Raw genomic sequence first — 14,141 nt, 5'->3', positions numbered from 1 at the left:
GGTGGCTTCTTTGGCGGTGCATAAAGAGAGCAAGGTTCTTTACTTCTCCCCGATAAGTCTTCTCCTTTATTTTCTATACCTAGTGAGTCATTTATAATCCTTATTATTTCCAACCCACACACAGCCATATTTCCACATGCAGGGGTCCTCCTTACTCTGTTGTGAGAGCCAAGAGGCCCAAACACCCTATCATTTATATGAAAATACATGCCAAAAATGGATTATCAAACATAACCAATGTGACTTCATACACTTGCAAATAAAAAAAAAATTTAGGATGAAATATAAAACACCGTGCTAAAATCTCAATCTATTGTTGAAAACACAGCATAGCATGGAAAGTACACCTGTGTCTGGCATTCGACAAATATTACCGAGTGATTAGAAGCAGAGAGAGGTCAGAAGGAGACCCAATTAATCCCTCCATTCAAACATAAAGCTATTATTGATTTTAGGCGGCACAGTTGTGGCTTATTAATATTTTTATTTATTTACGGCACCTGTGAAGAAAATGCAAAACAACGGACCATAAAAAGCTTGCCTTCTTGCCTTCTGTACGTAACAAGTGTTTACGCGGACGTTATGGGATGGGTTGGGGGCGCGCACATCGTGTGCTATGTCATCTCATGTATAGCTCTAATTTGTACTGGTCACAAAGTCTTTCGGTATTTTTTTTTAAAAATTTTGTAATGTTTATTTATTCTTGACAGAGAGAGAGAGACAGAGCATGAGTGGGGAGGGGCAGAGAGAGAGGGAGACACAGAATCCGAAGCAGGCTCCAGGCTCCGGGCCGTCAGCACAGAGCCTAACGCGGGGCTCGAACTCAAGAACCTTGAGATCATGTCCTGAGCCGAAGTCAGATGCTCAACCAACTGAGCCACCCAGGCGCCCCCAAAGTCTTTCAGTATTAAATAATCATCTGCTGCTGGTCATTCCCAAAGAGTACACTTACAGTGTCAGGAAATAATGTAGGGAGCTGGCTTAGATCAGAGACGTCTCCACGGAGAGATAGCATTTTGAAGGGTGAAACGTGCTGGGCTGTGTTTGGCCTCAACAAACTCTTCCTGGAGCATTATCAAGATCGCATGTAGAAGAATCTTATACCGACTCTTTCCATAAAGGAAAATATAGCCCGGACTAAAATGGCATTGAACAAACCGTGACCCTCGGGGAAACAAACGTCTCCCTTCTAGAGAGAGACGCGTGTGTGCCTCAGATTCGGATCCTCTGGGGATGAAGCAGTCTGTCCGCAGGGCGAGGGCCTCACAAGCTGCTGAAGACCAAGGCTAACGATGCGAGCCCAGAGATAGCAGAGCTTACGTTCCCACTCACCAGCCCAGCGAGAAGAGAGGTCCTTACCGCTAGCAGCCCAGAGGCCAGAGGGCAGGGCGCCCTCCTGAAGGCCCCCCTGGCTGTGGCTGGAGCCGATGCCTCACGGGTAACGGTGCTACACTCATTCATTCACTGGCCTTGCCCTGAGTACCCGCCCTGGGCCCTGCCCGCGCGGGGAGCTGGGGACACAGATACACATGCTCACGGAGCTTCCAGAGAGTGGCAGGCTGGACCCTGAGTTCATGGACCACAGACCTACTCCCACTCAGAGAACCTTCCATGTTCCAGGCAACGGAATGTTTTGGAATGAGTGAGTGGGCGGGCAAGCGAGCCTCAGTTTCCCCGTCAGCCCTTCCAGTCCTGACTTGGCGCCGTGTCTGAAGGTGGTCTCACTTGTCGGCTGGCTTCTCGTCACGACGGAAAGGAAAGCACCATGCCGAGGCTTTCGTAGGCAGCACGCGTTCCACGTTAACTCGCCAATAAAGGGCATGCGTCGTATGCCAGCTCAATGCAGAAAACATTGGAGTCGGGGGCCCCTGGCACAGGTTACTTGGCCAGTCCAGACGGGCCCACGTGGGAAGATACAGACGGCATGACAGACAGAGGGTGGCTCCTGTGGAGGACCGCAGGGCCGTCAGAGCCACGGAAGGGAAGTCCCATGGGCGAGCTGGACGTTGGCTGGACCTTGAGCCCCGAGGTGAAAGAGAGAGGCGGGAAGAGAGAGGCCAGACAGGCACAGGGCTCCTGGTCAGGGAAGAAAGCGGACAGACACAGGCCGCTAGGTGAGGCCGTACCCAGGGAGGCAGAGACGGGCCGGCTCTCAGGGAGGAGAAGGCCCTCGACCACCCACTCCTGGGCAGAAGCCACTTCCGGCACAGAGGGGAGTGTGCAGGATGGACTACTCGTGCCGGCGCACAACAGACGGTCACCTCTCGAGGGCCGATGCCGGTTCCGCGCTTTCCAGCAGGGCGCCTGCAAACTTGGCCTGTGAGACGAAGGCCCTTGGGGCCAATGGAAGACCTGAGCTGTTGCTGGTGTTTGTTTGCTGGGGTGAGCAAACTTGCCCGGTTTCCAGCAACACCTGCAGCCTAATCGGGAGGCTCTCCACAGGCAGGAAGGGCTACAGGGCAGCAAAACTGGTGAGAGGTCCCAACGGAGCTGCGAGGGAATTCGGGTCGGCCAGCCGGTCCTCCCGCAGCCCTGGGCTCCGCAGATAAGGCCTCTGAGCCTGTTTCTGGTATCTGAACACAAAGACACCCCTGCCGTGGCTTCACTGACACCAGGGACGCGGAGCTGACGGCTCCAGCTCCGACACCTGATGGACGGCAGGCCCAGTCCTAGCCAGTGGGGAACCAGCCCTCGGTGGGGCCTACGGGACGTCGGTCGGCAAGAAGGGAAACTGACCCCTGAGCTGAGTGTCCTGGAGGACTGGAGTCAGGCCACGGCTGAGGAGCGTGTAGGTGGCTGCTCTAGGTCAGCAGGTCAACTTGGCCTCTCTGAGGAGGAGCGGGACCGCCAACATCTGAACAAGAAGAAGCAAGCTGTTGCAGAGCAGGGGGAAGGGTTTCCAGGCAAAGATGATGACCCTTATCACTATGATAGTATCTAAAAGCTGAGAATTTCAAAGAAAGAAAGGTATCCTGATGCTTGTGCCCAAAGAAAGTGCTGAGAATTTCTTTCAATAAGAGGGCAAGAAGGAAAAGAAGGGGCATTCATTAAACACCTACTGTGTGCCAGTCTCTGTACTGGAGGTTGTGGATGTATCGTCTCTTTCACATCCCAACAAGAAGAGGTAGCAAGTTTTAAAAGAAGTCGTTGGAGGGGCGCCTGGGTGGTGCAGTCGGTTAAGCGGCTGACTTCAGCCAGGTCACGATCTCGCCGTCCGTGAGTTCGAGCCCCGCGTCAGGCTCTGGGCTGATGGCTCAGAGCCTGGAGCCTGTTTCCGATTCTGTGTCTCCCTCTCTCTCTGCCCCTCCCCCGTTTATGCTCTGTCTCTCTCTGTCCCAAAAATAAATAAAAAAACGTTGAAAAAAAAAATTAAAAAAAAAAAAGTCTTTGGAGAGTGAAAGGGGGGTGTTTAAGTTCATGAAAAACTAGTCCTAGCTTTGCAAAAGTTGAACAGAACTGTCACTCATCCCCCTCCCTACAACACACGTGCGATCTCCCTTGACCAGGCTGAGCTGTACATGGTTTCCGAGGCCATCTGCAGGCTACTTTTGAAGCTCCCTCTTTCCTGGAAGGCAGGTGACAGGAGCAGGCTATTTCATTCCTATTGTACAGATGAGGAAACTGAGGCTTAGAGATGAATGCTTGCCCCGGTGAACATCACTAGTTAGGTTTGACAGCCATATGCCAACTGAACCTCCAGAAACCGCCTGGACTCTGAATGGTCCAGGGCTCAGATGGGGACAGACTAGAGATGGTCGGGCAGCTACAGTGACCGAGTACCGCACATCAGGCTCGCCACGGTACAGACGGTATCTCGCGGAAGACGCACAGGACCGCGCTGACGCAGACATCGCTGTTGACACCCCGAACTTCTACACTGAGAGGGGCAGGGGGTGAGAGGTTAAAGCAGCTCGCTTGGGAGCTGGACATCGGCAGGGTGGAACCGGACCTCAGGTCACCTGAGAGCCGTTTCCCTGGAAGGTGGTGTGCGAGGGATGGTAAATGGTGTGCAGAGAAATGCTTTTCTTTTAATATTTAATGTATTCATTTATTTGTGGTAAATAATTAATATTTATTGTGGTAAAATATACGTAAAATTCACCATGTTAAACATTTTTTTCTTATTAAAGACTTCTTGGCATTTTATTTTATTTATTTGTTTGTTTATTTCTGTCTGTCTTACCTTTTTTTTAGTTTAAATTCAAGTTCATTAACATACCGTGTAGTATTGGCTTCAGGAGTAGAGCCCAGTGATTCATCTCTTACATATGACACCCAGGGCTCATCCCAACAAGTGTCCTCCTTAATGCCCATCACCCATCTAGCCCATCCCCCCCCTTCCCCTCCAGCAACCCTCAGTTTGTTCTCTGTGTTTAAGAGTCTCTTATGATTTGCCTCCCTCTCTGTTTTTCTCTTATTTTTTCCTTCTCTTCCCCTATGTTCACCTGTTTTGTCTCTCAAATTCCACATGTGAGTGAAATCATGTATTTGTCTTTCTCTGACTGACTGATTTCGCTTAGCATAATACACTCTAGTTCCATCCACATTGTTGCAAATGGCAAGATTTCATTCTTTTTGATTGCCAAGTTATACTCCATTGTATATACGTACCACATCTTCTTTACCTATTCGTCAGTCAATGGACATTTGGGCTCTTTCCATACTTTGACTATTGTTGATAGCACTGCTATAAACACTGGGGTGCATGTGCCCCTTTGAATCAGCATTTTTGTATCCTTTGGATAAATACCTAGTAGTGCCATTGCTGGGTCATAGGGTAATTCATTTTGAACATTTTTAAGTGTAGAGTTCAATGGTATTAAGTGACCATCATCACCATCCATGTCTGGAACTCTTCACGGCTTCCCAAAGTGAAAGTCTATACCCATTAAACACTAACTCCCCATTCTCCTCCCCAACCCCTGGAAACCACCATTCTATCTGTCTCTAGGAGTTTGATTTTTCCAGTATTTCCTGTAACTGGAATTATACTTTATCCTTTTGTGACTGCCTTATTTCATTTCACATAACGCCCTCAGGGTTCCATGTCGTAGCTGGCGTCAGAATTTCTTTCCTTAAGGCAGAATGATATTCCACTGTATGGATGGACCACATTTTACTTATCCATTCATCTGTCTATGAACACTTAGCTTCTTTCCATCTTTTGGCTACTGCGTCTAGTGTGCAATGAACATGGGCATCCGAGCTCCATGCTTTCAGCTATTTTGTGTTATACACCCACAAGTAGGGCTGTGGATCATAATTTTATTCTTAATTTTTTGAAGAAATGTCATACTGTTTTTAATAGGGCTGCACCATTTTGTAGTCTCCCCAGCAACGCTCAAGGGTCCTAACTTCTCCACATTCTGGCCAACACTTGTTTTCTTATAATGCACCTCCTAATGGATGTGAGGTGGTATCTCAATGGGGATTTGATTTGTATTTCCCTAATGAGTAGTTGACGTTGTGCATCGTTTCATGTGGTTATTGGCTGTTTGGAATCATCTTTGGAGAGATGTCTATTCAAGTCCTTTGTCCATTTTTTAATCAGGTTCTTTCCCTGATGTTGAGTTGTAGACATTCTTTATGTAGTCTAGGTCTTAACTCCTTATCAGAGACGTGATTTACAAATATTTAGTCCATTTTTGGGGTTACCTTATCACTGTATTAATAGTGTTATTTGATGCACGTAAGTTTTTAATTTTGATATAGTCCAGTTTATCCATTTTTGTTGTTGCTGTTGACTATGCTTTTGATGTCATATGCAAGAATCCAACGTCCTGAGAATTTTCCAGTTTTTTTTTCCTAATAACTAATGTATTTAACATATTGAAATAATGAGTACTATAAATATCATTTAACAGATGTCTTATATTATTTTTAGAGTTTGAAAAATATATGATATTAATTTAAATAAACTAAGTAGTAGCAGAGTTTTGTATACATCGTAATTGTATCCAATTGACTGTTGTTTGGTAACTAGCGTATCACACTAAATCGCAATGTATTAAATATACCTATCACTGTACATAGTGTTAAAGAAAGAAAATGCATGACACTTGACATGAGTGGTAAGGCAGACTTTATTCAGGGGGTCCATTGTGACAGATATAGAGACTATCATAACGGGGTTTTGCAGTAGGAGAGGAAGAGTGGGATTAACTCCCAACACAAAGAAGAGTGGGAATTCATAGCCTAGGAGTGTGATGCGGGTAGGGGGAGGTCAGTGGGTGAAAAATCCTAGAAGGAAACATCTGGGGTGAGGGACAATTCTTTCTAAATCAACCCAACAGGATTCTTGCTGAAGGCAGGCCGGGGTGATCAGACATCACCTGGGGGAATGTGGGGAATGAGGAACCCCATCAGACATTGAGGCTGATCAGAGAGCAAGGGTGGGAGACTCTTGCTAAACCTGGACAACGCAGAGACTAACATGGAAACCCCAGAGTCAGGGGCTAGTTGAGAAGAGTTCAGGGGAGCCTGGGTAGAGTTTGGTCAAGGAGAATAGCTGTCACCAGCCTGTGGGCTAAGCGTTCCCCCATTACTCAATGGTTGGTTCAAGTGCCTGAAAGAGCAGCCCCAAGTCCAAAGGCCAGTGATACTGACACTGGACCACACAGCACATCATTTAAGGTAAACTGCAAGGCCAAAAGAACACAAAGTTTTTAAAGTAGGGGTAGTAGTACAGGTTCTTGATAGCACCTTATTTTCAACTCTGAAATGCAACAGTTCTGAAAATCAGTTCTTCCTAAGTTTCGAGCAAACACATTTGAACGGATATGAGACTATTTAAAGCAGTTACATATCCCACTTAAGGTGAATATTTCTGAACATTCACACATTTTGCCACATAAATATTGTGTCTGATCATAGGGTGTTGTCCCAGGCCCTACTGAAGGCGTTTCATACTAGATATGTAATATATATATATAATATATATATATATATATATATTATATATATAGCGCTTCAAAAACAAAAAAAAATCCTGAAGATTTTGAATTCCAAAACACAGCCAGCCCCAAGGTCCCACCCCCAACTTTATTGAGATATAACTGGCATAGGACATCGTACAACTGGAATGATTTGACATGTTTACATTGCAAAATGACTACCATAGTAAGATCGGTTAGCACATTTATCACCTTACACTTTATTTTTTTTATGGTGAGAACTTTCAACATGGAGTCTCTTAACAACTTTCAAATATACAGTATTGTTAACTTTCGCTCACAACCGTTAAGTCCAGGGTTTTGATACAGGATTGTCAACTAGGAGCAGCAGAGTTAGTATAGGAAGACTAGTAATAGTAATATACCATTTATTGAGTAGTTTGTGTCAGTCGTTGTTCTAAGTACATTATATGTATACACCTCACTTAATCTTCATAATGCCCTGATTCATTATCTTTCATAAATAACAAAACTGATATAGATTAGCTACCTAGCTTGCTGAAGATCATGCAGCCAGACGCCCAACGGAGTGGAGGAGTCACGCATTTCACCTTAACGGGTAAGAACCAGGCTTTGCAACAAAAAAGATGCCTTTGCCTGCAGCAGAATGGTAAACTCAGCCCTCAGATAATTGAAATGCAACAAAAAGCCTGGAGGCTGGCAGGCATGTAGTTGTGGATTGGTGCGGAACTCAAGGCGTTTCAGCCTAGGTGCTGTCGCACTTTTCACCAGGTTTTCCGCCAGCCGCCCCTCATGGTGGCAGGAAGGTTGCAGCGGCTCCGGGAAGCTCACACTTCGGCGGGAAACGACCGCAACAATAGCTGCAAAGAACGCAGCCCCCGCCCATCCATCCGTTTACCACAGATGGGAAACTCTGTCCCGGAGCCCCGCCCCCGCAGACCTACTTTACTGCCACTGCGCAGAGCTCCGGCCCTGCCCACCGCTAGCAGATACCCGGCAGAGGCCCGGCTCGGACACGTGTTACTTAATCAGAGTACGGGGCCGGGCGCCTCGGCCTTTACGGGGGCTGCCAGCTCCCCTAGGGTGCGAGCGCAGAGGGCAGCAGGCGCGGCCCGCCAGGCCCCCGTTCCTCCTCTGCACAGCCCGCAGAGAAGCTCCCCGCCCAGGGCCACACCCGGGCGGGCGATCACCGTACCGCCCCCAGCCACGCCCACCCGGAAGTGAGGCCCCCTTCCCGGGACTACAGCTCCCAGACACACCCTCCAGGGCAGCTCGCTCACGCGGATTGGCTCGCTGCGCCATCCATCAACCGACCAGCCACAGGAAGACGGTTGCTGACGGCGCTCGATGACCAATCACAAGAGCGAGGAGGAGGGCGCTCCCCCTGCCGATCCGCCACCAGCAGTCGAAGCCTGGCAGGACCCTGAAGGAATAAGGTCTTCGGAGTCCCACAGTCGATCCAGTGACTGGAGAAGTGACAGGCTGGCCCTCTGTGCGAAATGACAACCCTGGGCGGAAGTCCCCTTTTGCCCAGAAGACTCTGGTCTCCGCTACTCCTGTCTGCTGCCCTCGCGAAGCAAGGCCCAGCCGTCTTCGCGGCGCCCCGCCCCCCGTCTCTCATTGGCGCCCTCGGCGCACGTGGGGGGGGCAAAGAGGCGTGGACACAGTGGCTGGGGCGGGCGGCCGGAGTCCGTAGGTCATGAGAGGCCTGTGGACTCGGGCTTGGGGCCGCAGGGATACCATGGTGCCGGGCCCGTGGCGACGGCGGCGGCCGGAGGAGCTGCGGGTTCCGGGGGACGCGGTGAGCCCCCCCGGGGCCTGGGCGTTAGGAACGGGTTGGCGGAGCCCCTGGGCGGGCCCACGGGCTTCGTGTCTCCCCGCGGGCCTGCCCGGGAGGAAATCTAGCCGGACTAGCGCTGGCGCCCTCCTGCCAGGGTGGGCGGGCCGGGGGCGGGGCCGCGACTCAGGCACTCCGCCTCCCCGCGGCCGCGCCTGCGCGGAGATGCGGGGCCCCGGACCCTGGGTCCCTCTCAGGAGCGCGGGCTCCCTGTATGGCCTGGCAGACTCGGTGGACTCGCGGTGAGGGTCAAGTGGCGCCCTCTGCTCGCTGCTGCTCCTGAGTCAGGCCTCCGCGTGCAGGCGCTGGGCTGGGTGTGGTGGGGCTGCCAGGTGAGCAGACACACCTGGATTGAGCACTTTGACCCGAGGGAGCAGGGTCAGGTGACGTGACTGGTGATAAAAGCCCTGATCAAGATCCGCGGGTGGGTAATCGGGCCTGCACGAGACTGGAAGGGGAACAGGATAGGAGGCAGGGGATTGCTTAGACTTTTAGGGAACTGGAAGTCAAGTACCGTCGGATTGGAACGTTAAGGCAGAGCCCCTGAGCAGCGCCCGGTGACTTCCACCTCCGCTTGCGAACTGGCTGGTCTCACCCCGCCTGCTTTATTTCATGGTTCCTTGCTAAGAGCACCAGCGAGCAGCCAACATACCCAGCACGTGAAGTTTTCTGTGTCTTCTGGACCCACAGGCTTACTAAGCACGGGATCTGTCTCCCGAGTTCATGCAAGCACAGTTTTCTCGCATGATTTTACAGCATGACAAGAGTGCCTAGTTTCCTTCCCTGCATGTGTTTCCTCACCCACCACTGCCTGGCCACGAAGCCAGTGTCACTTAACACCCTGTCACAGAAGCACACCACTTCCAGGGACCGTGTTACTAGGAAACAAATTAAGCTTCTGTAACTGAAGGTTTCAAACCACATTGGTTCCAACGAGGTGGAAGCTTGATCCTGCTGTCCATAATGTATAGAGGTGAGCAGACCGGGGGGGGGGGGGGGGGGGGCCTTAAATACAGGGTGGGGCTGGTGCTACCCAGATCAAAGACATCCAGGGACCCAGGTTCCTCCCATCACCTGCTTCCTGCATTCCCTGGTGGTGTCCTTTTACGTGAGGTCAACGCCAGGTCATCACTACCCTGCTCACCTTGCGTATGGTGGGAAGTAAATGTAGAGTGACATGATCATACTGACATTTTAAGAGCCTATTCTGGGAACTCTGGGGGAAATGAAAGGGATGGTGATCAGAGCTAAGGAGCGGGGCAAGGGGCGTATAAATTACAAGAGGTTACAGGTTTGGAGAGTGAATGTAGACAGAGGGCTCTGTGTATCGGAGGAAGAACGGACTAGTCTTGCTGATGGAGTGGACGTGGAAGGTCACGGGAGAGGAGGAGCCCAGGATGACTCCCAGGGCTGTGACTTGAGCACCTGGCTGGGCAATGGTGCTCTTACGGGAGAAGATTGGTGTGGAGCTGCAGGAGAACACCAGCTCTGGTTTTGTCACTGCGTTTTCCACTTTAGGCACGTTTGTCACAGGTAGTGCTAGTCATTGAGCGCTTAGCAGGTGGGTTGTCTGAATCTCACAGCAACCTGTTTTTATTCCCATATTACAAATGAAGAAACGGAGGCACAGGGAGGTTAATCAGCTGGTCTGAGGATACACAGCTAGTGGTGGACGTAGGTCTTTGACCCCACCGCCTGCCTCCAGAGCCTGTCGTCTTAGTCACAGCCTAAGACGTCTGTAGCCTCCCATGTGGGGCTTGCAACAAAGCCCTGAATTGGCCATACAAAGATGAAAGGTGTGATGCCACAGGCTGTCAGGGACGAGGCACTGGAGGTCATTATTGATCAGAGAGAACGAGAAAGGCTTACAAGAGAAACTTGGAATGATCTTGCAGATTGCGATGCTGAAATTAAGTGCCCAGCTGGAGGCTGCAGTACTTCGTGTTACCAAGGATTAGTGACTTGGGTGTCTTATTGCCATGGTGTGTGTGGACTCTTAATTTGATAAAGTCCTTGTTCATATTGTATTGTGCCTCAGTCGTTGATCCAATAATCCAGATTGAGTCCTTGTCCCAAGTTTTCCATTCTCTTTTCTCTCACTCTCTCTCACACACACACACGCCCCCCCCCCCCCCCCCCACCGGCCTCCTCAGAGTTTGGTTACGTGGAAAGAGCAACTCATGTCCTACCTCTGTTCACAGACGAGTGGGTCTACACCCTGTGCGTTGTAACCACCAGTGGAGCTGTAGAAACCCCTGCAGCTGCCAGGACCCATCTCTGTAATAGCTCCACAAGTGTTCTCCGGCGGAGCCACAGTCAGGCGCCTCCCGTAACCCCCTGGGTGTCCTGATTGTGGGAAGGTTGCCCAGTGTGGTGACACGTGTAGCCATGGACTATGAGTAGGGTTCGTTATTCCTGTTAGAGTGCCTGCTGAACAGCAAGCACTATTCTGGGCTCTGCAGAAAGGAAAGAAGTGAAATCCTGGTGAGATTGACCCTGAGACTTGGAGGCATCCAGCGCTTGGCTGCTTCAGCCCCCCTGCCCCCGCACCCTCACCACCCTACATGTTCGGGAAGAAGAGGGTGTGCCCAGAACGCCCACCTTCATGCACACTCAGCCTTTACTGTCCGTGAAGGTGCTCCTTCCTGACGACCTCTGTAAAAATTCTCCAGGGAAGCGACACCCGAGGTGTCTGGGCTCACCCTCCAATTGGTATCTTTTCTAGTTTCCTCTCGGTTGATCCAGGATCCCATTTTCCAGCTTATCCTGGGATTAGTGACCATTTCCTCTAATGTATTTTCATTCTTTTTCAGTGACCTGTAGAAATAACGTATCAGGATGCAATAATTAATTGGCTATTGACCGTTTTTTTATCACTAGTTTTTTTCTTTAAAAATTTTTACCTTTATATTTCTTTGTTGATATGTATTTTTTAAAATTGAAGTATAGGGGCGCCTGGGTGGCTCAGTCGGTTAAGTGTCCGATTTCGGCTCAGGTCATGATCTCATGGTTTGTGGGTTCGAGCCCCGTGTCGGGCTCTGTGCTGTGTGCTGACAGCTCAGAGCCTGGAGCCTGCTTCAGCTTCTGCGTCTCCCTCTCTCTCTCTCTGCCCCTCCCTCACTCGCACTCTTTGTCTGTCTCGAAAATAAACATTAAAAAAAATAAATTAAAAAAGTAAAATTGAAGAATGCTGTACATACAGTGATCGTTTCAGGGATGCACTGTAATGATTCCACAGTTGTATTACATTACTCCGTGCTCGTCATGGTTACTGTACTCTTGATCCCCTTGAATTCACCCATCTCCCCACCCGCCCACCTCCCTTGTGGCAGTCACTGGTGTTCTCTGTATTTGAGTCTTTTTTTGTTTGTTTTTGTTTGTTCTATTTCTTAAATTCCACTTCTGCGTGAAAGCATATGTTATTTGTCTTTTTCTGACTGACCTATTTCACTTAGTGTAATAACCTCTAAATCCATCTGCGTGGCAAGTGGCAAGACCTCATTCTCTATGGCTGAGTAATATTCTGCTGTATGTATATACCACATCTTTATCCATTCATCTGTTGATGGACACTTGGGCTGCTTCCATAGTTTGGCTATTGTAGATAATGCTGCAATAAACACAGGGTGCAAATATCTTTTTGAATTAGTGTTTTTCTTGGGGTAAATAGCCAGTTGTGGAATTACTGGATCATATACTAATTCTATATTAATTTTTTTGAGTAACCTCTATACTGTTTTTCACAGTGGCTGCACCAGTTTGCATTCCCACTAACAGTGCATGAGTTTCTTTTTCTCCACAGCCTCACCATCGCCTGTTATTTCTTGTGTTTTTTAGTTTCACCATTCTGGTGATTAATGATATTAAGCATCTTTTCATGTGTCTGTTGGCCATCTGAATGTCCTCTTTGGAAAAATGTCTATTCGTGTCCTTCCCATTTTCATCGGATTATTTGGGTGTTTTGGTGTTGAGTTGTATGAGTTCTTTATGTATTTTGGATATTAAACCCTTTTTTTCTTTTTACTTATTTATTCATTTACATCCAAGTTAGTTTCCATATAGTGCTATAATGACTTCAGAAGTAGATTTCCAGTGATTCATCCCCTACGTATAACACTCAGTGCTCATCCCAACAAGTGTCCTCCCTAATCCCCTTTACCTGTTTAGCCCATCCCTTCACCCATGATATTAACCCCTTATGTATCATTTGCCAATATCTTCTCCCATTCCATTCAATAGGTTGCCTTTTTTTATTGGTAGTTTGCTATGTAAAGCTTTTACTTTTGATGCAGTCCCAATAGGTTATTTTTGTTTTTGAGACCTATCGAGAAAAATGTTGCTATGGCCGATGTCAGAAGAAATTACTGCCGGTGTTTTCTTCTAGGATTTTTACGGCTTCAGGTCTCACATTTAGGTCTTTAATCCATTTTGAGTTTATTTTTGTGTGTGGTGTAAGTAAGGGGTCCAGTTTCATTGTTCTGCATGTAGCTACTGGTTTTCCCAACCTTTTGTGGAAAAGGCTCTCTTTTCCCATTGCATATTCTTGCCTCCATTGATTGACCATATAACTGGTTTTGTTTCTGGGCTCTTTATCCTGTTCCATCGACCTATGTGTCTGTTTTGGTGCCAGTACCATGCTGTTTTGATTACTACCGCTTTGTAGAATATCTTGAAGTCAGGGATTGTGATACCTCCAGCTTTGTTCTTTCTCAAGATTGTTTTGGCTCATTGGGGTCTTTTGTGGTTCCATCCAAATTTTAATATTATTTGTTTCTAGTTCTGTGAAAGTGTTGTTGGCATTTTGGCCAGGATTGCATTAAATTTGTAGATTGCTCTGGGTAGTACAGACGTTTTAATGATACTGGTTCTTCTGGTCCATGAGCTTGGAATATCTTTACATTTATTTGTGTCCTCTTTAATTTCTTTCATCAATGTTTCATGGTTTTCAGAGTACGGGTCTTTCACCTCTTTGCTTAAATTTATCCCTAGATATTTTGTTATTTTTGGTCCAATTATATATGGGATTGTTTTCTGGGGCGCCTGGATTGCTCAGTTGGTCGAGCGTCCAACTTCAGCTCAGGTGTAATCTCACGGTTGGTGAGTTGGAGCCCCATATCCAGCTTGCTGCTGGCCGCACAGAGCCTGCTTCGGGTGCTCTGTCCCTCTCTCTCTCGGCCCCTCCCCCACTTGGGCTTGTTCTCTCTCTCAAAAATAAACATTAAAAAAATACATTGGATTGTTTTCATAATTTCTCTCTCTGCTACTTCATTGTTAGTGTAGAAGTGCAGCAGATTTTATTAATTTTGTATCCTGAGACTTTACTGAATTCGTTTGTCAGTTCTAGTAGTTTTTTGGTGGAGTCTTTAGGGTTTTCTATATATAGTGTCATG

General features: G+C 48.3%; 1 protein-coding gene across 1 annotated transcript in view; it reads left to right on the top strand.

The window, feature by feature from the left end:
* The first annotated feature begins 8,303 nt into the window (after nucleotides 1-8,303).
* The window catches only part of CD2H10orf143 (chromosome D2 C10orf143 homolog), a 46,574-nt gene continuing 40,736 nt past the window's right edge, over nucleotides 8,304-14,141 (top strand). Inside the window, exon 1 of the mRNA XM_043597895.1 lies at nucleotides 8,304-8,715. Within this exon, the coding sequence (XP_043453830.1) occupies nucleotides 8,614-8,715 (102 nt within the window). The 5' untranslated portion in view covers nucleotides 8,304-8,613. The remainder of the gene's footprint in view (nucleotides 8,716-14,141) is intronic.

The sequence above is a fragment of the Prionailurus bengalensis genome, chromosome D2, assembly GCF_016509475.1.
Source record: "Prionailurus bengalensis isolate Pbe53 chromosome D2, Fcat_Pben_1.1_paternal_pri, whole genome shotgun sequence".
In the NCBI taxonomy this organism is placed as follows: Eukaryota; Metazoa; Chordata; class Mammalia; order Carnivora; family Felidae; genus Prionailurus; species Prionailurus bengalensis.
This window is presented reverse-complemented; position numbering and strand designations above follow the sequence as displayed.